This window comes from Gossypium hirsutum, chromosome A03, assembly GCF_007990345.1.
Source record: "Gossypium hirsutum isolate 1008001.06 chromosome A03, Gossypium_hirsutum_v2.1, whole genome shotgun sequence".
Classification (NCBI taxonomy): Eukaryota; Viridiplantae; Streptophyta; class Magnoliopsida; order Malvales; family Malvaceae; genus Gossypium; species Gossypium hirsutum.
In genome coordinates this window covers 112,965,771-112,993,524 of record NC_053426.1, presented here as the reverse complement: position 1 = coordinate 112,993,524, position 27,754 = coordinate 112,965,771, and the positions used below count along the sequence as shown (strand labels likewise).

The 27,754-nt window shown below is 34.3% G+C and overlaps 3 protein-coding genes and 1 pseudogene across 3 annotated transcripts; all 4 read left to right on the top strand.

Annotated features, from left to right (window-relative positions):
* Positions 1-2,583: 2,583 nt before the first annotated feature.
* On the top strand, positions 2,584-7,390 carry LOC107939404 (protein ALTERED PHOSPHATE STARVATION RESPONSE 1). The gene is made up of 6 exons (XM_016872735.2): positions 2,584-4,122; positions 4,203-4,360; positions 4,461-4,684; positions 4,771-6,646; positions 6,730-6,851; positions 6,936-7,390. The coding sequence occupies exons 1-4, from the start codon at positions 2,859-2,861 to the stop codon at positions 5,510-5,512; spliced, it is 2,388 nt and encodes a 795-aa protein (XP_016728224.1). The 5' UTR covers positions 2,584-2,858; the 3' UTR covers positions 5,513-6,646; positions 6,730-6,851; positions 6,936-7,390.
* On the top strand, positions 6,296-6,622 carry LOC107939401 (acidic endochitinase WIN6.2C). Its single transcript, XM_016872732.1, has one exon. The coding sequence runs from the start codon at positions 6,296-6,298 to the stop codon at positions 6,620-6,622; it is 327 nt and encodes a 108-aa protein (XP_016728221.1).
* Positions 7,391-8,296: 906 nt separating the features above from the next.
* LOC107939397 (endochitinase-like) lies at positions 8,297-9,988 on the top strand (annotated as a pseudogene).
* A 14,505-nt stretch (positions 9,989-24,493) lies between these two features.
* On the top strand, positions 24,494-25,991 carry LOC107939402 (endochitinase 2). Its single transcript, XM_041095786.1, has 4 exons — positions 24,494-24,960; positions 25,060-25,163; positions 25,299-25,318; positions 25,411-25,991. Exons 1-4 carry the CDS (start codon positions 24,501-24,503, stop codon positions 25,811-25,813), a joined length of 987 nt encoding a protein of 328 aa, XP_040951720.1. The 5' UTR covers positions 24,494-24,500; the 3' UTR covers positions 25,814-25,991.
* The last annotated feature ends 1,763 nt before the right edge of the window (positions 25,992-27,754 follow it).

Sequence of the window (27,754 nt, the reverse complement as noted above, 5' to 3'; positions counted from 1 at the left end):
CCACCCGTATATTAAATAATAATCCCACTAATAATACATTATCATACTTTTAATTTTCAAAGATTAATCTCATTATAAGTTTATAATATCTACTCTTTTTTATATAATGCCTAAAACTATCCTAACCTCTCCCAATTCTTAAATATGAGAATGATGCGCAGCACACTTAAACCTATATCCTCCTACATTGATAATAATATCGATAAACTTATAATTAAATTGGGGTGTGTGATTGTACCCAAATTTTGTTTTGCATGCCATGTGCTACCTTTCTAATTTTTTATTATTTTATACAAAAATATTTAATACCATCACTATTTTTAATTTTTCATTAATTGTTTGTGATGCCCATAATTTAGTTAAAATTTAATTTGAATTTAAATTTTAAAATCTAAACAATTAAGGGCGTACTAGAAGTTGAATTGCATTTTGTCCACTATATTAAAAATATGGGTAAATTAATCTCTATACATTAAATCAAAGAGCAAATTGATTCTTCTATTAAAATTGATCATGTACATCAACATGAAATATACGTAACATGCCATGTGTTATTGTTTGATTACTTTGTTAGTCACATCAATTTTTAATAGAAAAAAAAATATTTTTAATGAAAATAATAATTATATTCTTAAATATTACGTAAAAAAATTAATTTATTCAATTTTTTGAAGTAAAATGAATAAAATGCCTCTGCTACTTTTACCAAATTTCTACTAATTGAATAAATAATTTAATCTATAAACAAATCCATCAATCCCATACTGTCTCTTTTCCCTTGTCAATGGTCGTTGATCTAGAATTCAAAATTATGGATCCCATGAGTGCTCACGTGGGGAGGATCCAATGGTTAATATAAATAAAAATAGGAAAAAAAAGTGTAATTAAAATAATTTTTAATAATCTTCAAAAAATTTATATTTTTCTTACAATTTTCACGTAATGTTCACGAAAAATTACGCCATTTTAATTAATAGATTTAATAGTTACTATTTAAATTAGGATTAAAATTTTCAATATTTAAAAAAATCATAAGGGCTAAAATGAGTAAATAATACAAGAATTAATAACGGAATTTGACTAGCTGCAATTTAAATTTTTTATGGGTTCTTATTATATCTGTTCTTTTTGATACAATACTTAAAACTACTCATAATTCTAGTGCTTCAGCGCACTCGAACCTACGTTTTTTTGTACTAATAATAATATCGATACTAATCGAGTTAAAACTCAATCAACAGCTGCAATTTAATTTTAAAATTTATGAATAATGTTAAGGTTTATTTTAAATAAATAAAAAAAAAATTGAATTGTGAGTTATGGTATAATTGATGGACATGTTATACTTTTAAATCACATTGTTACAGTTAAGTAAACTATAAAGGGCATGTGCAAAGCATTATTAGTGTGGATGTGTTTGTCAAATCCAAAATCTTGACAAGGTTTGTTTAGTCAGAAAAAAATTATTATTAAATTAAAAAGTAGGTCCTTTCATTTTCATAGTAATATAATAAGATTTTGAGTTATTTATAGTAAGCTTATCAAAAGTGCCCAATTGAGAATCTAACTTTATAAAATAAACCAAATGTTTCCTTCATGGGATGGTTGCTTTCACCTTCACCACAAAGGAATAACTCAATTTAAATCATTTACAAAAGGGCAAATTCTACTATAAGTCCCTGTAATTTTTTGATATTTGGAATTTAGTCATTCTTTGTTTTTTTTTTGGGTTAAATTTAGATTTATTATAACATTTTTCAATTACATTGTTACCAATTGAGTGTTTTTTTTTGTTTTATTTCAAAGTTAATTTCGAGTTCAAATCATTTTGGATTTGGATTAATTTTTCAGTTCATGTTATTTTTAATTTGAATTGTTTCGGGTTAAATTCATTTCGAGTTGTGATTATTTTGGATTCTAATAATGAGTTTGAAACTCATGTCATTATGGGTTAAGATCCTTTTAGGTTTTAGTCATTTGGAGTTCGAATTATTTAGTTGTGTTAAATTCTTTTGAGTTTTTATTGTTCCGAGTTTAAGTCTATTTCGAACTCGATTAGACAAATTTATGATAGTGATAAGTAAGAAGTAATATAATAACAATATGATGATAATGATTGAGGATATCAATAGAGTGAGACGGGACAATTTTCCTCGCTCAAATTTTAATATTTTAAATCTTAAACCCATTAAACCTCTATTTTATTTAAAAATTTCACCCCCAAACTTGACTATGAAGTAGTTGTTTTCGTCAACTCTAAAATGTCTAATAATATTTTAGTATAATATATTAATTTTTAAAAAATAATTAAAAATAATTAAAATTACCACCCCTAATTACGTATAAAATTTCAAGGCGGAAGCGGGAAATTGTCAAAACACAAAACTTTCTTTCAACCCAAACAAGAATTTTCCCACTCATTATCCAGAAATAGAAAAAGAATAAAAAAAAATTCATTCCTTTTTAACCATATGACGTAACTTTTATTCTCCAATACCAATAACTATGCTATTAATAAAAAAAAGAGAAATTAATATTTATAATTTGATTTGATATAATAACGGTCCAGCAATGTACACACACCGACGCACACAAAACAGGCACAGTTCGAGAAAAGAGTTGTTTTTCCATCTCTTTGTTTTGTCTTTTTTCTACTTTCTGTTCATGTTTACAACCCGACGATACACTCCTCGCTGTCACACACACAGAAAGATTCTCTCTTTCTTTTTTCCTTTTCTTTCTCATCATTCACTGAAATTTTCCCCAGAAACAATCACTATTATCATGTTTTTCTGTTTCCTACATTTGAATTAGATACTAAGCTTTGTTGGGTCGTTTTTTTCTTTTCTTTTGGAGTTATGGGATGTTCTAGTTCCAAGTTAGATGATTTACCAGCGGTTTCTCTTTGTAGAGAAAGATGTAGTTTTCTAGATGAAGCGATTCAACAAAGATTTGCTTTAGCTGAAGCTCATGTTGCTTATATTGCTTCTTTGAAGTTGTTTGGTCAGTCTTTGAATAGTTTTGTTGAGTATGATCCTGAAGCTTCTTTAGAGGCGCCGCCGCCGCCTTCTCCGCCTTCTGATAAAGGTAAAGCGGTGGATCAGGTTGAAGGTGGGTCGAGTTCACCGAGAAAGAATGTTGTTTCTCACCGCCATTCTCATTCAAATTCTGGGTCTCATCTACAGTTCCATTCCGATTCAGATGAGGATGATTCCGGCGCGTCTTTGCATCATTCGGGTCATTCTTCACCTTTACACGACGGCGGCGGCGGTGGTCATATAGAGTATATTCACCAAAATTATCCCAATTATGGAGGTTTTGAATCTGGGTCATTTCCAAATGAGTTTATGCATATGAATTTCATGAAGAAACAGCCAATGCCGTCTATTGTTTATGAACAAAGGCCTATGAATCCAGAGACTGTTTATATGGGTGAATCTTCATCTCCTTCTTCTTATTATCCTTATTTTAATGATAATCCTAGTTCATACCTTAATCCGGGTTACCAAAATTACGGTGGTTTCAGTAATTATTCTTCTTATCCGGCGCCTGGTTATGATTCTTCACTGCAACAGCCGTCGACGGCGGCGGTGGGGGCTGTGGCGTCATCCTCCAAACCACCGCCGCCTCCACCTTCACCTCCCAGAGCTTCAGCTTGGGATTTTTTGAGCCCTTTTGAGATTTATGAGAACTACAATCGTCCTTATACACCAAGTAGGGATTCAAGGGAGGTAAGGGAAGAGGAAGGGATACCTGATTTAGAAGATGAAGATTATCAACATGAAGTAGTTAAAGAAGTGCATGGAGGCGGTGGCAGTGGCGGGAATTCGAAGTCTCCGGTCGAAGCCGAAGATGGGAAAGTTGCAAGTAATGAAGCCGAGGCGGCGAGGCCGAGTGATGGGATGGAAAATGAGAGAGTGGAATATGAAGTTCATGTGGTGGATAAGAAAGTTGTGGACAATGAGAGGGCCGAGGAATGTGGCAATGGATCAGGAACCGTTCCGAGGAATGCTTTCGAGGTGGCTAAAGAGATAGAGGTTCAGTTCGTGAGAGCTTCGGAGTCGGCCAATGAAATTGCCAAGCTGCTCGATGTCGGAACACTTCATTATCAGCACAAACATGGTAATTGTGGACTAGAAAGTGTGGAATTTTAGGTAATAGTAAGTGTTAATGCTAAATCTCGGATTTTCGCTATGAAACAGGTTCGAAGATGTTACTCCTAGTTCAGCCATCTTTAACCGATAACACTGATCCAGCTTTACTAGACTTCGATGAAGAATTGGCTAGGAAACCGAAAAGCCTTTCCTCTACTTTGCAAAAGTTGTATCTTTGGGAAAAAAAGCTCTATAATGAAGTGAAGGTATATATATATATAGATTGTATATGCATTGCCCTGTTCTTGTTATGTGCTGCATTACCTTTTTGATGTTCATTAACTCGAAGTTTCATATGCAATGCAGGCCGAGGAGAAGATACGGGTAGCTTACGACAAGAAATCCCGTAGGTTGAAACGACTTGATGAACGGGGTGCTGAAGCTACTAAAGTTGATTCAACCCGGAATATAATCAGGAGCCTATCTACAAAGTTACGAATTGCAATTCAAGTTGTTGATAAGATATCTGTAACAATCAATAAGATCAGGGACGATGAACTATGGCCGCTGCTCAATGAACTGATTGATGGGTAAACAGTGTTTTCATTAGCTTGTATATATATGGCACGCAGCTTACATTTGTCTCATGTCGTTTCCTTGTAATTCTTTTCACCAGGTTAAGCAGAATGTGGAAATGTATGCTCAAATGCCATCGAAATCAGTATGAGGTGATCAGAGAAGCCAAAGCTTTAGGTTCTATTGGATCAGGCAAAATGCTCAGCGATGACCACCTTACAGCTACATTACAGCTCGAGCATGAACTTATTAATTGGGCTCTAAGATTCTCTCGTTGGATAGGTGCACAAAAGGGTTACGTCAGGGCTTTGAATAATTGGCTTTTGAAATGTCTTTACTATGAACCAGAAGTGACCGATGATGGAATAGCTCCATTTTCACCTAGTCGGGTTGGTGCACCACCCATATTTGTAATATGTAATCAATGGTCACAAACAATGGATAGAATATCAGAACGGGAAGTGGTTAATTCGATGCGGATTTTTGCTATGGGTCTGTTCCAACTTTGGGACCACGATAAATCAGAAATGCATCGGAGAATGATGACTGATAAGGATTTAGAGAGACGGGGTATGAATTTGGATAGAGAGGATCAAAAGTTACAAAAAGAGATCCAAGCATTGGATAAACAAATCGTTTTGGTCTCTGGAGATGGTAATAGTTTGTCAGTTCCCGGAGATGTCGTGTATCAGAGCGAGACTAGTAGTGGTAATTTGCAGGGGAGCTTACAACGTATTTTTGAGGCAATGGAAAAGTTTAGTTCGGAGTCTTCAAAAGCTTATGAGGAGCTTTTGCAACGTGTTGAAGAAAGAACCGGTCAAGAACGTGAAAGAGTTTCATAGGGCAGTAAAATGAAATAAACTACGAGAAACGAAGCTAAGTGGTTGGTTAGACTGGTACAGTAACGCACAATTCAGCTCGGGTGATAAGGGAAATAAGAAGGGAGCAAACCATGGGTTCGTTAATGTTGCTCGGTGATGTGGATAGCAAAGCCTTCCAAAACCATCAAAGCTTGCCAAGAGCTCGAGAAGTAAGAACAATTCATGGTGTCGCAAAATCTCATTCAAAATCGCAACTCATTGCATTCTTTTCGACTCAACAGCATCGTGCACCGTCTTCCATCGAAAGAAATTCGGGCATGAACCATTGGAGTAAGCTTTTCCTCCACAATTTTTGCATGATTAAAGAGTTCTTTTTTTATAAATATAGGGTCGTTTTTCTTGAGCGTTTTAAGAGTGAATGCAAGTTAAGAATGATCATACACGTTCAAATGTTGTACTATTTATCTCTTTTTCATATTAAATTGAATTATGTCCATTGTTGTGCCCTGCAAATTGCAAGCAACTTCGATAACATATGGTGTTTATAACAAAAGCCAAAATGAATTCTGTACATTGTAACTTTATAGCGTGTGTAATTCACTGTCAGCATATAGGTTTATATAGATATAAACGCTGACAGTATATTATATATAGATATAATTCACTGTATACAAGCTGCTGATTACTAGAGCTATAAATCATTGGTTCATTTTCCTATAATTCTCTCTGCACCTTTAGCATCATTTAGTAGGCAAGAATCTGAAATCTGCCAGAGCCATTATATACACAAATACACACATCTATATGTGTGCGCGCGTGTGTGTCCTGGCCACTGTGGAGCAATGCGGGAAGCAAGCCGGTTGTGCTTTGTGTCAAGGAGGCTTATGTTGTAGCAAATGGGGTTGGTGTGGCTCCACTGACGATTACTGCCTCAAGGAAAAATGCCAAAGTAATTGCACCAGAGATGACATTTGCAGTGGTAGCGATGGTGGAGAAACTGGTGGTGCACTTGTAGAAAACGATCCTAGCTGCTATGCTGTTAACTTCTACACCTATGATGGTTTCTTAGCAGCCACTTTGCGGCAACCAGTGATGATGAGGCTCGGCAAAGGGAAGTTGCTGCTTTCTTAGGCCAAACTTCCCACAAAACTACTGGTAATTTTGTCTAGATTTTTCTAAGTACAGAAATCAAAACATTAGAGTATCATTTTTAACAAGTATTTTGATGATTTCTGTAGGTGGATGGGACACCACACTCGGTGATTGGATATTGCTATAACTAGGAAATAGGTTGCCCTGCAGGTTATTGCAACGAAGACCCTAATTACCCCAGTTGCCGAGGTCCCATGCAACTTTCATGGTAACTTCATCACTTTTCTATGGTAATAAAAGAAACTTGGTTTTTTATTGACATTGCTTAGGGAATTTCATTTGATATCCATAGGAATTATATAACTATGGCCAGTTTGGCGAATCCATAGGACGAAAGGACAAGCTTTTACGACACCTTGACCAGCTAAAAACGAATGTTACCATGTCCTTTGAGTCTGCTCTCTGGTTCTAGATGACAACTGCAATCATCGAAGCCTTCTTGCCACGATGTGATTGGCGGAATTTGGCAAGGTGACAGAGAAGTTGAACTTCAGGGGTATGGTGTGATCACGAATATTATCAATGGTGGCTTGGAATGCGGTCATGGTGGTCCGGACAATAGGGTAGAGGATGGCATTGGGTTCTATAATTATGCATAATATTATGTTATAATATTCTATGACATCAATTATGCATACTATTATATGATAATTGTTGAGAGGGCTGGTTCTTCCAAGAGAAATTGAGAAATATTCGAAATGTCATTTGTATGGAACTTTCATCAATGGAACCTATTTTGATATCAAATGGTATGTTAACCCACATTTTTATGCATACTAAATGCATATAATTAGTGAACTCAAATATTGGACGAATAATTTAATTAATTCGAATTAATATTCAAATAGTAATAATTTAATTTTAATAATAAGTAAATTTGGATTCAAAATTAAATTTATGTATCTTATGACAAAGTAAAAAGGTTTTGCCACTTTGAATATGGATTATAAAAAAAAGTTGTATTACGAACTGTTTTCTTAAAGATATAGTAGTAGAAGCTGGAGCATGGAATCTGGAGGCTTTTAAGGAATGGTTACCGGAAGAGATTGTCAAAAAGATTACAAGCATTCCATCACTGCATCCTCTAGTCGACGTTGATAAAATTTTTGGACACATACAACAAATGGAGGTTTTTCAGTTAAAAAGTACATATCATATGTTAAAAGTGGCTATGTGAAACGAGAGAGATAATACGTGGAAGGCCATTTGGAATTATCAAGGCTAACATCGCATTCACTTCTTCTTACGGCTTGCTTACAAACAAAAACTATTTACTAACGAGATAGTTACACCTTATGTACCACGTACACCTCATACTAATAAAAATAAATAAGATATTTTAAATAAAGAATAAAATACAAGTTAACTCTGATAATTTTACCCTCCGATCTTCAATAATGAACATCAATTACATTTTGGCATAAATGTTTTGTCGGTAGCTATGCTTTTGTTTGTTTGTTTAAGAATAACTAAAAGATTTGATGTTTGATACTAAAATTACAAACCACATACAAAAGAATTTATATGCAAAAAGCCAAATTTTATTGAATAACGAGCGAAATGTTATTAAAAAAATAAAAAAAATTGGCAGTCCACGCATGTTAGACGTGTCCAACATTTTTTGTAATAATTGATTGTCCTATGGTGGATGAGAATCCAAAACCAGCCAGCGCCACGTTCTGATATTTATCGGTAACGCTATCCTCTCGCATTTCATCACAAATCTACGTTCATTTGCAATAATGAGATTACATAGGTTGTTATTTTCTTCATTGTTTTTATCCTATGCGGTGGTTCTAGCCACAGCTGTGCAATGTGGCGTGGAAGCCGGTGGTGCTTTATGTCCTGGTGGCATATGTTGTAGCAGATGGGGCTACTGTGGCACCACTGACAGCTACTGCCTCGTGGAAAATGGTTGTCAACTTAATTGCACTGATGGTGACTCTGGTGGTGGTGGCGATGGCGGCGGAGGAGGCGGAGAAAGCGGCGGTGACGGTGGTGCACTTGGTGACATTATATCGAGTGAAATGTTTGAAGAGATGCTGCCATATAGGAACGATCCTCGTTGCCCAGTCGTAACTTCTACCCCTACGATGCTTTCATAGCTGCCGCAAAATTGCATCCGGACTTTGCGGCGACCGGGGATAACGACACTCGGAAAAGGGAAGTTGCTGCTTTCTTAGGCCAAACTTCCAACGAAACTACCGGTAATTAATTTGTCTTATAGCTTTTCCGAAGTACAGAAATATAAACATTCGTGTATCATATATATGTATATATATTAAACGAGTAAAATGATGATCTGCGTAGGTGGATGGGGCGGTGCACCCGGTGGTCGATATGCATGGGGATATTGCTTCAATGAGGAAGTAGGTTGCCCTGCAGGTTATTGCGATAATAACCCAAATTATCCATGTTATGCTGGTGTAAACTATTGTGGCCGCGGTCCCATGCAACTTTCTTGGTAAATTCATACTGCCATCTTTCTACTTTTAAGATATCACATTAATTTAAAATATATTAGGGAATAAAATGGGTTTTGATTAATCATTTATAAATATAGATAAGTTTGAACAAAATTTTGAGATCGAATTTAACCGAAATACAAATAAAATATATTAATATAAAGCTTAAATCTTGCTTAGCTTCGCCATGAACACCTCTGTAAGGTTGTTTTACCATCTATGGTGATTAGACAAAAACTTATTTTGTTGACACTGCTATAAAATGAAAATGGAATTTGATATGGCAGGAACTATAACTATGGCCAATTTGGAGAATCCATAGGACAGAAGGAGGAATTTTTACAACACCCTGAGGTGCTGAAAACCAATGTTACATTGTCCTTCATGTCTGCTCTCTGGTTCTGGATGACTGCACAACCCCCGAAGCCATCGTGCCACAGTGTGATCACCGGAGGGTGGACACCTTCCGCTAACGACATAGCCGCTGGTCGGCTTCCAGGGTACGGTGTGACCACAAATATTATCAATGGCGGCTTGGAATGTGGTAATGGTGGTCCAGACGATCGGGTAGTGAGTCGAATTATGTTCTATGAAAGGTACTGTGACATTCTTGGAGCTAGCTATGGTCCCAACCTTGATTGCTACAATCAGAGGCCTTTCAGGGTCTCTTACTGGAGTCTATATAGCTTACCGTGCTGAATAGTAGATAAGCACTTTCTGCATTGAAATAAAAAAGACATAGAACAGTGTTGTTCTTGATGCTATATATATATATATATATGGACAATGTGTTCTATGCTTAATTATGTGAAAGTTGCTGAGTTTTAAATTTTATGTAAGCTTTAGCAGAAGCATAATAAAATCTATGCTTAATCCTTAATTTATTACGGTAATTATGTTTTGCATTGAATTTACCTTTCAACTAATTCAACCGATTTTAACATTAAAGGAGAGGAGATTTTCGGAGAAAAACAACATAACCAATTATAGTTTCTAACGTGACTTGATCAAATGGCTATAGTTTTATCATTTCTATCTTTTAACCACATCAGTCCTTGTTTACTCTCAAATATTATGCAATAGCATGGGTTTAAATCCCACTAAAAGCAAATACTCTCACTTTTTTTTATAAGTGAGGCACTATCTCACTTCGTGAACCTCTTGAGGTACTCTAAGTGGTTAGGAGACAAAACTCAGGGATAAATCCGAGATGGACCCCTCAGACACAACACCAACCATAGTTGAGAGATCTGTTTAAATACTTTAAAATAGAGGTGACTATGGGTCGGACTGAGTTCAGGTCATGTCTAGCATGGTAATAACACAATTTATGCTTGCTCAAGTTTGGCCCAGACTTAAAATATGGGCCTAAAATTTTTTTCAAGTCCATCAATATTTGTAAATGGCTAACCCAAACCTATTTTAGGCCCGCCCATTTTACTTTTTTAAAATTTTAAAAATATATTTATATCATTTATTTAATAATTTTATATATATTTTATTTATTAAAGTTCTTTTTTAGAATTATTAAAGTTTTCTTAATATTTTTTAGTATAACAATGATTCGAACCTAAGCTACTACCGGAGAAGATGAACACCAAACAAATATTTACACCATAAAAGTTTTAAAAATAGATTTTAAAATGCCTCAAGGAAAAATGCCAAAGTAATCGCACCAGAGATGACATTGGCAGTGGTGGCGGTGGTGGAGAAACTGGTGGTGCAGTTGTAGAAAACGATCCTAGCTGCTATGCTGTTAACTTCTACACCTATGATGGTTTCTTAGCAGCCACTTTCCGGCAACCGGTGATGATGAGGCTCGGGAAAGGGAAGTTGCTGCTTTCTTAGGCCAAACTTCCCACAAAACTACTGGTAATTTTGTCTAGATTTTTCTAAGTACAGAAATCAAAACATTAGAGTATCATTTTTAACAAGTATTTTGATGATTTCTGTAGGTGTATGGGACACCACACTCGGTGATTGGATATTGCTATAACTAGGAAATAGGTTGCCCTGCAGGTTATTGCAACGAAGACTACCCCGGTGGCCGAGGTCCCATGCAACTTTCATGGTAACTTCATGATCACTTTTCTATGGTAATAAAAGAAACTTGGTTTTTTTATTGACATTGCTTAGGGAATTTCATTTGATATCCATAGGAATTATATAACTATGGCCAGTTTGGCGAATCCATAGGACGAAAGGACAAGTTTTTACAACACCTTGACCTGCTAAAAACGAATGTTACCATGTCCTTTGAGTCTGCTCTCTGGTTCTAGATGACAACTGCAATCATCGAAGCCTTCTTGCCACAATGTGATTGCCGGATTTGGCAAGGTGACGGGGAAGGTGAACTTCAGGGGTATGGTGTGATCACGAATATTATCAATGGCGGCTTGGAATGCGGTCAAGGTGGTCCGGACAATAGGGTAGAGGATCGCGCGCATTGGGTTCTATAATTATGCATAATATTAGGTGATAATATTGTATGACATCAATTATGCATACTATTATATGATAATTGTTGAGAGGGCTGATTCTTTCAAGGGAAATTGAGAAATTGAGAAATTTTCAAAATCTCTTTCGCTGAGCAGCTGATCGAACTTCCAGCAATGGAAGGTATTTTGTTTCCCGTACAGTGTTCCTTAAGAGATTGCTTGAAGATGCCTAATCTTATAATTAGAAGCACGTCAATTTGTGATATAACTTGCAAGGTTGATGAGAGAGGTGCCAGTGAGAGGCATAACATTAATTAAGAAAATCACTTAATCTACGTATTCCTTTTAGTTTTGCTATAGTTCACACGTCTTGGAGGGCTCTCTTTATAAGCCTCTCCTCGAATAGAGAGGCAATTGTTATGGTACCTTGCCATAATAGCCTTGCTAGCTCTGGTTTTAGGATATGGTTAGTTTATCAAATACGAACCTTTTAAAAAAAAAGGGCGTTGGAATAAAATTATGTATTTTTATGAGAGTTAAAATGTAATTTCACTATTGTACTAACTTATATCTTTATAATTTCCTAAAAGATTAAATTAAAGTTTTATCATTTTTAAAAGATCAAAGTATAATTTGACAATCTATTAACTTATAAATTTATAAATGTTAGAAGGTGAAAAGTGTTATTTTTCATTTTAGGGAGCCTTACCTTGCCTTTGCTAGCCTCCCGGTGTTGTCCCCATTGATGAGACAATGGAGCGATAAAGTATAGTTTGTTTGACGTATAAATTTATCATTTGATGAACATGATTAATTGGACGTTTACGAGAGCTTGACCAAAATAGTACAATTGCAGTTTTATGCTTTTAGCCCCTCTTAAATTTTAATAATTCAATTTAATCCATTTAGCCCCTTTAGTAAATCAAATATTCATTTTTTAGCCCATTAATAACTCAATTTAAGCTACTTTAACACAATAATTTTAACTCTCACCATCTAGAATTTTTTAATTTTATCTCATATTCTCTCCCCAAATTTTTTTTTAAAAAGAGAGAGGATAAAATATATTATATATGGTCCCAAGAAGCTTAATTGTTTCCAGCTACATCCGAAATTTATTAACCAATGATATTTCTTCTTGTTAACTATTTTTGATCGTGGTAGAAGAAAGGTGAAATTGGGCAAAATTATGCGTCTTTGTAATAAAAATTAGATTGTATTTGTCCTCTTTACTTAAAATATGAGTAAAATAATCTTTATACAGTAGATCAAAGAGCAAATTAATCTTTTCAGTTTAAATTTTTATAACTGTTAAAAACGAACGTGGCTGATGGAATAATAGGAAAGTTACACGTAGCATGTCACATGTACCTCATACCAATACACATCGACTAATTTTTAACCGTAGAAATTATTGATTTTTTTTTAAATGGACCAGTTTGCTCTTTGAGCTAATAATTTTTAACTGTAAAAATGAATGTTTATGGTGGGACATACTTGAGGAACGTAGTTAGGGTTGGGGAGTTTTGGCCCCCTCCAAAATTTTAAACATATATCATTATCCCCAAAATTTTGAACATTTGAATTGAATCATTCAAAATCTTAAAAAATTCTTATTAAGACCCTCAAAATTGTTTTTAACCATCTTTAAATTCTATTGTTTTTAATGAAATATATGTGTTTAAATTGATCTAATTGGATTGGAAGATTTGGATATAATATATAAATTTTAAGAAGTCATAAATACAATTTTAAGTACATTTAGAATTGTAATTATGAATAATATATTCAAATAATTATATTCAGAATCAGCCATCACAAAGTACAATCGAAATGATACTCATAATATATGTGAACAGGATTCACAAATGGCAAGAGTTAAATAAAAATAAAATTTGAAGAGAACTCACACGTGATTTACATGAGGTGGGACTTGAACTTAAGATCAGGGGCAAAGCTAGAAGAGGCAGGTGGGGGCTCTACCGCCCCAAAAAAAAAAGAAAACTTGCCCTTTAGACCCTTGAGTATTTGTAAAGTTTTAAGTTATTTAATATTAAAATTGTATTTCGGCCCCTCTTGAAATTTAAAATTAAAATATGCCCTCTCCAACAACAAAAAGTTTAGTTTAATCCATTGGAAATTGTATTTTTAGCTCTCTAAAATATTTATAATTTAAATTTGGCCCCTCCAAAAAATATTTTAGCTTTGCCCTTGCTTAAAATCTAAAAATTCTTAAAATTTCAACCTTACTTTTAAGTCAAGGCATATTCATAGTCAAATTTAATAATTAGAAACGCTAATCAAGATTGATTAAACTTGATTGAATTTATTAAGAAAAACATCGTCTTTCTCAGCTCCTTTTTTGTTTTTTACCTTATAGCGATTTATATTTATCAAGCTTAAGTTAAAAGAAAGACTAAACAATTATTATTAGGATTAAATTCAGTTCGATTCAATTAATTTTTTTAGAATTTTTAAATCCTTCATGATAATTCAGTTTGATTTGTTTCTCGATCTTTTTTATATATTTAGGTTTGGTTATTCTTTTTTAACTTTATTTTAACTTTATGACTTTTGAGATATTACATTGAATTTTAATTTAGCATGTGCTGTTTTTGTTTTTTTAAAGGATAGTTAAAGGATTTGTTATCTTTTGAAAACTAAAATTATAGATTACACAAGTAGGTTGCTAACAATGGTTCCTATTAACAGAATTTATGTCCAAAAATCTAAAATAATTAAATAGCTTAAAATGATTGAATGAGTTTAAGTTTTAGGAATGAAAAGCAATGTTGATAGAACTTTGTTTATCTTTTAGAGATCTGACATGATTCAACTCTAAATTACAAATACATATCCAAGGACCTTAATCTCGCACACAAAAATGGCAAATTATCATTTTAGTCTCTTTAAATTTCTTTTAGGGTGCCCGGCTCCTTCGAGAGAAGTCTTTGAAGTGTCATCCCCCAGAAAGCTGACCCAATCTCCCAACAATTGAAGGTATTTTCCTTCGAGGAGGGTTTTGTCTCCCTTGAGCGGCTACTCTGACTGCCTAGTTCACAGAGTCAAAAACGCATAGACTTTACGTAGGTGTATGGCCACCCACCAAGGTGACGTGAGTATCTTGCCCTTGGTGGGGTTTAACCCCTGACTTATGGCATATAAGTCACTTGTTGGGGATCAACACGTTGGCTCTTGGTAGAGTACAAGAGACGAAACACTCTTTGGTGGATACCTTCAGTTGTTGGGAGATTGGATTGGCTTCCTGATAGACAACAATTCCTCTCGAAGGAGCTAACATCTCTCAATAATAAATACCGAAAACTATAAGTTAATTTAATGATAAAAATACACTTTGCGCCCCAAGATGATAAAATTTTAATTTAATTCCTTTAAAGTTCTTATATAATAAGCTTATATAATGATTTTAATCCCTTAAAAATTATAATTTAATTTTGGACTGCTTAATTAAGTTTTTGAGTTTTTCCATGTACATAGAATTGGAATATAATTGGACAAAACCCACCTATAATAACAACATATATTAAGACTCAGAGACGAACATAGTTACGGCAAGGGAGCCCCAAAATTTTTATTTGGAAAACTATGATTAAACCCCTTAGAAATTTTGAAATAAATACCCAAAACCTTGAGAAATTTTTATTAACCTACTCAAAATTTTTGAAAGTTTAGTTAGGCAAAATTCATCCCTACTGAAATTGAAACCTATGCATAATACTTACACATAATAAAATTTTAATTAGATTTTAGTACTCAAGCTTTTGTTTGTTTTTTCTTATACGATGTTTTCGAACAATGGTCTCTGCAACAAAATTCATGAAAATGATTTAATAGCAAGAGTATAATTATAAAAAATAAAATTGAGAGACTTTATATCGAGAAAAGGGTTAAATTATTTTTGGGGTCTGAATTTGGTAACCTTTTTTTTATATTGGGACTTAAACTATTTTATTTGTTTAAGTTAGGCCGTATTCTTGGCTGAACCAGTTTTTATTTAAGTTTGATACTGAACTTAACAATTATTCTCATATTGAGGCTTAAACTTACTTTTGTCTAAGTTAGTCCTTAATATTTTCTTAAAAGCTCTAAAGTTTAGGCCTCAATGTAAAAACAATTGTCAAGTTCAGACATCAATATAGAAACAATAGTTAAATTCAATAACTAACTTAGATAAAAAAATTTTAAACCCTAATAACTTAGTTCAACCCTCAACGTGAGAATCATTATTATGTTTAAGAATTAACTTAACAAAAAAAATTCAAGAGTTTTAAGAGCAAAAAGTAAGTTACCTCTATAATAATTATTGAATAGCCACCCATGTGTCAAATGTGTCCAACAAGTAGTAATTTACCACTAAAATAATTATATTGAATAGCCACTATGTGTCAAATGTGTCCAACAAATAGTAATTTACCACAAAAATAATTATTGGATAGCGGCCCACATAACAAATAATAATTTACCATTAAAATAATTATTGGATAGCCGCCCACATGTCAAATGTGTCTAACTTTTTTTTGAAGTAATTAGTCCATTGGTAGATGAGAATATGAAAATTGCTAGTGCCGCGTTTCGGTATTTTCTTAAATATATGACAATAATGGGCATTTTACCTAAAAAAGTCTTTTTTTTTTAAATTAGTTATGAAAATGGGCCAATTTTTTAATTATTTACTGAAAAAGGCCGAAATTCTCGAAAACACTCCTATGTCAGTGCGATCTCAGGTGATGTGTCAACAAAACGTGTCCTTGAGGGAACGTTTTGTCCACGTCAGTATAAAGCGCTTCCTTGAGGGAACGCTTTGTGCTAACGTGGATAAAACGCTCCCCCAAGGACGCGTTTTGCCCCTTTTTTTAACCCCCGGCTAATTTTTTTATCGTTGGGCTCCAACGGTAAAAAAAAATTATAAAACCCTTATTTCATTTTTTTTACACAAAAATCCTCTCAAATTTCTCTCAAAGCTCTCTTTAATTTTTCAAAAAAGCTCTATTTAAAAATTTTCTGAATTACTTTTTTTAAATTAAAAGATATTCGATCGTGTTAACAATGGCCGGAGAATTAATTCGTCTCGATAATAAACACAACTCCATCGAACAAATGAAAATGATAAGTGTTAATTTTAATTTTTTAATATTCTTTAATATTTTTTCATTTATGCAATTTTAATTAATTTTTATTTTATAATTTTTTATAACAGTCTGTAGATCGGGTGTTGCAATGCTATATCCGTAATATGTCTGGTCCTCCATCACCATTGATAGAGAATTACCTGCGGGAAGCGGGTTTTTGGCACATGGCCACGATAGGTCGGGGGTGCAAGTTGGACCCGAAACTAATTAGTGCGTTGATAGAGAGGTGGAGACCCGATACACACACTTTCCATATTCCTTGCAGAGAGTGTACTATCACTCTGGAAGATGTGCAGTTGCAACTGGGATTGCCGGTGGATTGGTACACAGTCACCGGGTCCGCTCAATCTGTTGATTGGGGAGTCGTATGCTACTAGCTTTTGGGTGCTATTCTGGATAATATTAACGGAGGTCAGATCGAGATGGGCTGGTTATGAGACACATTCTCGGAGCCGGATAATGATTCGATTGAACTAGAAAGACTATGATATACTCGAGCATACATTCTTGAGATGATTGGAGGTTATCTGATGCCAGATTTGTCATGAAACCTCGTACATTTGAGATGGCTGTTGAAACTCGTCGATTTTAAAACTGCTGGTGAATTTAGTTGGCATGAGGGTCTACCGTGTTAGCAATATTGTACAAGGAGATGTGCGGGGAGACACGACCGAATAAAGCCAAAATCGGAGGTTGCCTATCACTACTGCAATCATGGGCACGATTTTACTTTCTATTTTTACGTCATCGAGTGGAGCACCCATATACATTCCCACTCATAATAAGATAAATTTTATATTAGATTTTACAATTATTACGTAGATTTAAAATATAATTGTATGCTAAAAATTTATTTAATTAGGTGGAATTATTCGGCGAGTTATGTTGGAATACCTATATCTCTTGAATATATACGACTTCTATTAGACCAACGGTCAGAAGCATAAGTAAGTATTAAATAAAATATATATACATAATAAAATAGTCATTTTGTATTTAGTATTCAGTATTATGTATATAACTAATATTTTTATCATGTTCATAGTTTCAATAGACACCATATGGGGATCCGGCAATTCAAGCAGTAATTCTGGATGAATTCTTTCAAAATTCGAACATTTGGTATGTGAATGTCCCATTGGTCAATTATGCTACCGTAGAGATGCACCAGTCAGATAGAGTATTGCAGCAATTTGAGTTCTGACAATCGATTTTCGTGGTACCTGAGGTACTCGATGATGAGCACAAAGTCGACTTACGGTAATTGAATACGGATTAGCCGTGATACTGGTCAAAATATATTAAAATGTGGGAAAATTTATATAATTATACACCTACTCAGGAGCCGATCATCGTTCCTCAGTTAGCGTGAGCGCCGAAATAAATGTTATGGTTTAGGATCCATGACAAGCCATATTTATTGTCAGAAGAGGAGAGGCGACGACAAATTCGTGTCCAAAAGGAATGATGGGGCCCTTTAAATCCAAGAAGAAGGGATGACGACACGGGCCCATCAATAGCGTCCATACAATTACCGGGCCCAATACTTCAACCAATGACACTCATGTCACAGCCTTTTCAGATTATGCCAGGTGTGTATCCTAGCTCTTATATGTATTCTAACCCTTATATGTTTCCTTTTTCTAGTCCTATGGTAGGTTGGAATGTATGGCCTGGTTCATCTCCGTTACTGATTATTTCGAGTCAACGTTCGATCTATAGGCCGTTATTGCATGAAGGATCGTACGAGGCGCCGTTAGGGAGCTCTTCTTTTTACCAATCCCAATCACCTTATGGGATTCAAACACCTCCGCCATGAGTGATATAAACACCTCTGCAGCCATTATTCTATCAAGGTGGGTCATCCTCCCAACACCCACAACTAGATCCCCTGTAGGAGGAACCACAATCCCCGCTGGAGTAACCACAACCCCCATTGGGAACTGAACTAAGGAGGAATCCAACGCGTAACCGTCGACGACCTCCATATGGCATTGATTTCGACCGTCACCAACATTGATTTTTTTAATATATTTGTATAAACGTTTTTATATTATTTCATTTAATAAAATAAAAGTTGTTTTTAATATTTTAATTGTAATTTACATTTTATATTTTTAATAAAATAAAAGTTTTTCTGAATAAGGTAATATTTTTATATTTTTAATATATTTGTACATTTTTTTATATTGTTTCATTTAATAAAATAAAAGTTACTTTTAATATTTTAATTGTAATTTACATTTTATATTTTTAATAAAATAAAAGTTTTTTTGAATAAGGCAATATTTTTAATATTTTTATATTTTTAATAAAATATAAATAATGCAACATAATTTTATTACAACAATTATCAACTATTTCGATTTAGACATGATCGAGTTTTATGGCCTGGGTTCCAACACCATCCGCACAAGTTCTATTGGTTGGTTGTTTCTTGGATATCCATATTGTTATATTTTCTAATCGAGCAAGGTCAACCTTTTGATTTGCGACACAATTCTCTATCTGGTAACAGCTTAAACGGAGCAAACGATACAGACAGTCACTTACGTTCATTTGGGACTGGTGAGAATACGTGTCTCCATACGTTGTACATGTATTCTATTTTGTACACTTCGTCGACATAGCTCATGGGATCTAAATGCTGCAATTACATGAGCGCATAAATAACGAAGAGCGTCAAACCACCCATAGTCGCAGGTCCTATTTCTCAAGTGTACACAATACTGCCCGCCAATAATACCTTGGTTCGGCCTGTCAAACTCTTTCACACGAAACTATAAATTTTCGCGATCGTGACACATTGTGTTCATGGTGTTGGCCTTTACCTTCGTATTGTTAATTTCTTGTAATACCTTTGCGCACCATAAATGGCCTCCTTGCGTTTGACCTTTATAACTCACTACTCGCTTTGGAAATAGTGTCACTAAACAAAAATATGTCTCTCACACAACCTATATTATTGGAAAATAACGCGTTCTTTTAAAACAGAATTTATGCATTCAGCTAGGTTTGAGGTCATATGACCATATCGTAGGCCGTCGCCGTATGCTTGTGTCTATTGTTCGGAAGTTATGTTACAGAGGTAGTCTGCGCCTTCTTCGTTAATTGAATGCAAAACTGCCAACATCTCATGAAAATGGTCCTTACTTTTCTCATACCCTGCCAATATAAGTTGATATCGAAAATTACATACCACTCTTCCATTCAGAATAAATTGAATATTACAAACGAAATTAATTTAATAGAGATTAAATACCCACGTTCTTCACTTGTCGTCATTCAGTTGTAGATCGATATTGCCCGTAGTAGTTAAACGCAACGTGCCTTAGAAAATACAGATAGTGTGTACGATGCCATAGGCTTCCTTGTAGCTCAATTGTGGCTAGTATTCTAGTGCCCTGATCCGATATAATGCAAGTATTAGGTTGGGGGCAGACATGCCACCTTAACCTAGAAGGAAATAAATCCAGTCATCAGCTGACTCCCCCAGTGTTATTGCCAACTCAATTGGAAGGATTCTCCAACTGCCATCCTGTGCCACAGCTAACAATAGCCGATGAGTATATCTACCATACATAAAGGTACTGTCAATTTGTACCAATGGTTTATAGTATAGAAATGCGTCTTGACATTGCTTAAAACTCCAGAACAAATGCTTGAACACTTGGCATCCACGGAGCAATAGGTTGTTGGAGTACGCAGGTGCCGTTTCAAGGTCTGTTATGCAACCTGGGATATATCTCTCCAGCACCTAACACCACTGCCACACTTTATTATATGAAGTGTTCCACCCACCATGCATCTTTTTCAACGTCTTCTGCTTAGCTATCCAAGCCTTGCGGTAAGAGAGCGTGTACTTCAATTGGCTACGAATATTAGCAATTAAGACCGGTACTGAAGTCTTGGGATCCGCCTTCACCGTCGGTAGTATTGAGCTAGCTAACATATCTGAATCCATCCTAGGATGATCTTGTGAAACACCTGTCAATGAAGTACGATAAATAATGCAACATTACGTAATAACAATATTATTCAAAAACCCTAAACACCTAGTGATACTGTATCACCAACTTATGTATGTAGACCTTTTTACTTTTTTATCTTCTATAAGACTGCCATTTTCCTCAACGAGGCCATGATTTTCCATGAACATATATTATCTTACACTGTACACTTGGCCTTAAGCTTATTGGATTTGGATTTAACCACGTTGTAGTTAACCCCGTTCATGATGCTATGTTATTTCAATGCACCAAGAAAACTATCCTTATTGAAAAACTCCTTACCAACTTTCAATTTACCTGAATCCAATGACAAACTTGTACGGTCACCCCTTCTGTGTGGTAGATATGGAAACTCTAATGCATCATCTTGAGATCGATCGACATTATGCATGTGGGCTAAAAGCGAGTACACCCTGAATCACGGATCTTTTTTTTATTCATCTGAACCCCCTTTTAACATCTTCAGGAATGGTTGGAGCAGGCTCTGGTTCAAAAAATAATGCAACTTCTGCACTATCAGGTTCGGGCTCTCGAGGTGGATCCACATCGGACTTATCATCCGACCCACCATTATTTGCAACGAACGAGGTCCCCTCGCCGATGGATGTCGTAGGGAGTACATCATTCCTTCTTGTAGATGTTTAATAACGTCCCTAATCATATGTAGATTACCAACCACTAAAAGTTAATGTCATTCCCAGTTCGTATTTCTAGCATCGAACATCAACCCATCGAGGTACATGTACCATCCACTAACTGAGTGCATGCAAGAGTTGTGTATTCCATACTATCACTAAGCACGGGCACTTCCGTGTTCTGCCTCCCACTAACGAAGTGTCGGGTAGAGGTTGTGTATTCCTCTCGAAAACAGTAAATGTTGAAGTCACAAATTGCCTCCAAACTATGATGACCTTTGATGTCGAATGAGTCATATCTCACGGGATCAACTAAAGCACAAAATCGATACTTAATAGACAAAACTTTTATTAGCTTCGTTCCAAGAATTTTACGCCTAATTCTTTTACGAAGTTCAGTTAAATCTATGTTCTGGTTAAAAACCAGTCGCGCTGTGTTTTCTGATAAAAAAATAACGCCATTCTCGATGTCATGGACCTCACAATCATAGTAAATAACAGCACTAATACGTTCACTCATCTTCAGTTTTATTCTACTTTAGCCTCAATTTCTCTTGCTGTAACTTATGTGACCTGAGAATAAAATTTGGCTCATTAGTCTAAGGCCAAATAGGAACTACTGTAGAAAAAGACCGTCCACATTGAGAGCTTTTTTCAGTAATTTTGCTGACAGTGCATCCTGCTTGAAGCGTTTTGGACACTATTTGTTCAGAAACGTCTTCTCAAAATTATTTTTTCAGATACTACTGTAGAAAAAGAGCGTCCACGTGGGAGCTTTTTTCAGTAATTTTGCTGACAGTGCATCCTACTTGAAGCATTTTGAACATTATTTATTTATAAATGTCTTTTCAAAATTATTTTTCAGATACTACTATAGAAAAAAAGCATCCACGTGAGAGCTTTTTTCAGTAATTTTGCTGACATTGCATCCAGCTTGAAGCGTTTTGGACACTAATTGTTCAGAAACGTCTTCTCAAAATTATTTTTAAGATACTACTCTAGAAAAAGATCGTCCACATGGGAGCTTTTTCCAGTAATTTTGCTGATAGTACATCCTGCTTGAAGCCTTTTGCGCACTATTTGTTCAAAAACGTCCTCAAAATTATTTTTTTCAGATACTACTGTAGAAAAAGAGTGTCCACGTGGGAGCTTTTTTCAGTAATTTTGCTGACAGCGCATCCTGCTTGAAGCGTTTTCGACACTATTTGTTCAAAAACGTCTTCTCAAAATTATTTTTTAGATACTATTGTAGAAAAAGAGCGTTCACATAGGAGCTTTTTTCAGTAATTTTGCTGACAGTACATCCTACTTGAAGCATTTTCGACACTATTTGTTCAGAAACGTCTTCTCAAAATTATTTTTTTAGATACTATTGTAGAAAAAAATAAAAAGTTTTTTATATTGCTAATATATTTTTTCCAAAAACCTAAACACAATTATTTTAAAAAAACTAAAACATAATTTAATTAATTAACCCTAAAACCCAAAACCTTAATTTAATTGATTTTTTAATTAATAGTTAATTTAATTAAGTAACACTAAACCCTAAGTCCTAATTTAATTATTTTTTCCTTAAAATCCTAAAATCTTAAACCTTAACCCTAAAATCCTAAACCAAGCAGAAAACCTTAACCCTAAAAAAAGGGCAAAACACGTCCCTGAGGGCGCGCTTTGTGCCGACATGGACAAAACGCTCTCCTAGGGACATGTTTTGCTAACATATCACCTTAGATCGCGCTGACGTAGACGAGTTTTCGGGGAATTAGACCATTTTCGGTAAATAATCACAAAGTTGGTCCATTTCCGTAAATAATTTTAGAAAATGGCTTTTTTGGGTAAAATGGCTAACAATAACATATCACGCATTTTCGATGAGTTAAATTGTGATTTTTGTGTCTCTGGTATACTCAAAAATAAATATTTTTATTTTTATATTTCAATTTCAAATTGTTAAAATAAATATTCAACGGTTGAATTATTTTTACATAAGCAAATGGTTAAAAATTTTAAATTTATATCAAATTTGACATGTAATAGATCATGAAATATAATGGTTTAGTCATTAAAATATCAATCGTATAAACAATGAACATTAAAACTAAATTTAAATACCGAATCATATATTAACCCAAATTTTTATGCATACTAAATGCATATAATTAGTGAACTCAAATATTGGATGAATAATTTAACTAATTCAGAGATTACTATTCAAATAGCAATACTCGAATTTAATCCTAATAATAAGTATATTTGGATTTAAAATTAAATTTCCTATGTACCTTATGACAAAGAAAAAATGTTTGGCCACTTCGAATAGGATTATAGAAAAAGGTTTTATCACGAACTGTTTTCTTAAAGATATGGAGCACAGAATCTGAAGGCTTTTAAGGAATGGTTACCAGAAGATATTGTCAAAAAGATTACGAGCATTCAACCACCACATCCTCTAGTCAACCCTGATAAAATTTTTTGGACACATATAACAAATGCAGGTTTTTCAGTTAAAAAGTGCATATGTTAAAAGTGGTTATGTGGAACGAGAGATATAATAGGTGGAAGGCTGTTTGGAATTATCAAGGTCCACATCGCATTCACATCTTCTTATGGTTCGCTTGCAAACAAAGACTGCTTACTAGCAAGACAGTTATACCTGACATACCACGTGCACTTCATACTAATAAAAATAGATGAAATATTTTAAATTAAAAATTAAAATGATAATTTTACCCTCCGATCTTCAAAAATGAACAACAATAACATTTTGGCATAAATGTTTTGTCGGTAGCTACGCTTTTGTTTGTTTGTTTAAGAATAACTAAAAGATTTGATTTGTGATACTAAAATTACAAACCACATACAAAAGAATTTATATGCAAAAAGCCAAAACTTATTGCAAAACGAGCGAAATATTATTAAAAAATAAAAAAATTGGCAGTCCACGTATGCTAGACCTGTCCAACATTTTTTGCAATAATTGATTGTCCAATGGTGGATGAGAATCCGAAACCAGCCAGCGCCACGTTCTGATATTTATCGAACATTTTCAATAATATTTGGTTAAATTCCGATATTTATCCATCGTCAAAACAAAACTCTCTATATATATGTAACCCTATCCTCTCGCATTTCATCACAAATCTACGGACATTTGCAATAATGAGATTACATACGTTGTTATTTTCTTCATTGTTTTTATCCTATGCGGTGCTTCTAGCCACAGCTGTGCAATGTGGCGAGGAAGCCGGTGGTGGTTTATGTCCTGGTGAAATATGTTGTAGCAAATGGGGCTATTGTGGCACCACTAACAGCTACTGCCTCGTGGAAAATGGTTGTCAACTTAATTGCAGTGATGGTGACTCTGGTGGTGGTGGCGGTGGAGGACGCAGAGGCAGTGGCCGTGACGGTGGTGCACTTGGTGACATTATATCGAGTGAAATGTTTGAAGAGATGCTGCCATATAGGAACCATTATCTTTGCCCAGCCGCTAACTTCTACACCTACGATGCTTTCATAGCTGCCGCAAAGTTGTATCCGGACTTTGCGGCGACCGGGGATAACGACACTCGGAAAAGGGAAGTTGCTGCTTTCTTAGGCCAAACTTCCGAGGAAACTACCGGTAATTAATTTGTCTTATAGCTTTTCCGAAGTACAGAAATATAAACATTCGTGTATCATATATATATATATTTAACGAGTAAAATGATGATCTGCGTAGGTCGTAAAGCCGGTGCTGAATATGCATGGGGATATTGCTACAATGAGAATGTAAATTGCCTTGCAGATTATTGCGATTATAACCCAAATTATCCATGTTATCACGTTAGTTTAAAATATGTTAGGAATAAAATAGGTTTTGATTCATCATTTATAAATATAGACAGATTTGAACAAAATTTTAAGATCAAATTTAACTTAAATAAACATAAAATATATTAATATCAAGCTTAAATCTAGCTTAGCTTTGCGATGAACACGTTTGTAGGGTTATTTTACCATCTATGGACATTAGACAAAAACTTATTTTGTTGACACTGCTATAAAATGAAAATGGAATTTGATATGGCAGGAACTATAACTATGGCCAATTTGGAGAATCCATAGGACAGAAGTATGAGCTTTTACAACACCCTGAGTTGCTGAAAACCAATGTTACATTGTCCTTCATGTCTGCTCTCTGGTTCTGGATGACTGCACAACCCCCGAAGCCATCGTGCCACAGTGTGATCACCGGAGAATGGAAACCTTCCGCTAAAGACATAGCCGCTGGTCGGCTTCCAGGGTACGGTGTGACCATAAATATTATCAATGGCGGCTTCGAATGTGGTAAAGGTGGTCCAAACGATCATGTAGAGAATCGAATTAATTACTATGAAAGGTACTGTGACATGCTTGGAGTTAGCTATGGCCCCAACCTTGATTGCTACAATCAGGTGCCTTTCAACCAGGGTCTCTTATTGGAGTCTATATAGCTTACGGTGTCTGAATAGTAGATAAGCAATTTCTGCATTGAAATAAAAAAGACATAGAGCAGTGTTGTTCTTGATGCTATATATATATATTGGACAATGTGTTCTATGCTTAATTATGTGAAAGTTGCTGTGTTTTAAATTTTATGTAAGCTTTAGCAGAAGCATAATAAAATCTATGCTTATTACATTAATAATGTTTTGCATCATTTTAGCTTAATTTTTTTTCTTTCACCGAATGATTTATTATCTTCGCGCCTATTTAAAGATTTTATTATAGTAGAATTTTGTGTGATATTTTTTTAAATCAATGGTTGAAATAAAAAGGGAGAAAAAGAAACATCAATTAAGAGAATTTACCATTTAACTAATTCAACCGATTTCACATTAAAGGAGAGAAGATTTTAAGAAAAAAACAACATACTTGGTAACCAATTTAATAAGTTCCAAGTACCTAACACAATTTTTTAGTTTCTAATGACTTGATCAAATGGCTATAGTTTTCTTATTTCTGTCGACTTTTAACCACGCCAGCCCTCGTTTACTCACAAATGTCATGTAATAGCATGGATTCAAATCTCACTAAAAGCAAATACTCACACTTTTTTGATGAGTGAGGCACTCTCTTACTTCGTGAAACTTTTGAGGTACTCTGAGTGGTTAGGAGACAAAACTCAAGGATAAATCCGAGATAGACACCTCAGACAGAACACTGATCATAGTTGAGAGATCCGCTTAAATACTTTAAAGTAGAGGTGATCACGGGTTGGACAGAGTACAAGTTAGGCTAGCATAGTAATAACACAATTTATGCTTGCCTAAGTTTGGCCCGACTCAAAATTTGGGTCTAAAATTAACCAAGTCCATCCATATTTGTAAATGGCTAACCCAAACCTATTTTACGTCCGCTCATTTTACTTTTTTTAAATTTTTAAAATATATTTATATCATTTATTTAATAATTTTATATATATTTTATTTATTAAAGTTCTTTTTTAGAATTATTAAATATTTCTTAATATTTTTTAGTATAAGGATGATTCGAACCTAGGCTAATACTGGAGAAGATGAACACTAGACAAATATTTACACTATAAAAATTTTAAAAATAGATTTTATTTTTATGTGTTATAAATTACGTAATATATAAAACATTACAAACTTAAAAAAACTTATTGGGATGGGCTCGGGCTTTGAATGTTCAAGCACAAACTTGACCCATATTTTAAAAAAGCTTATTTTTTTTATTCAAACCCATTTTTCAAACCTAATATTTTTACCTAAACTCTCTCAAATTTCAAACAAACCTTTAGACTTGAACAAATAACCTAACCCGTAAACAAATATACTTTAAAAACTTAGCTTAGAGCGAGTATGACTTCCTCTATCCATATGCAATTACACTTCGCAAGAAAATTTGTCAATCGTGCACACTTCAAAACTTGAATTGTGGTTCATATATATACATAAAATTTTGATTTTGGTTCAATTGTACACATTTAAAAAAAATAAATACATACATTTATTTTCATATTAGATTGATATAATTGTTTGTATATGCAATATATTATGGTGCTAATTCGATAATGTTGTTAGTGATTTGTGAAAATTTAATGAAAATTGAATCAAATTACATTTTCATATATAAAATCACACAAAATCAAAGTCTATGTATGACATTGCACATCGGATCAAAATTCATGTATAGTTTTGATATTTATCCATATTTATAATATATGATAATAAAAATTATGGTAAACAACAAAAATAGTCACCCAACTATATCTTTTGTTCTATTTTGGTCACCCAACTTTTAATTTTTCGATTTAGTCACTAAACTTTTTGAAATAAAATATTTTACTCACTCTCCCGTTAGTTATTATTAAATATTTTACCACACTCCTACTCTCTCCCTAGCTTTCCGAACTCAATAAAATATTTAAA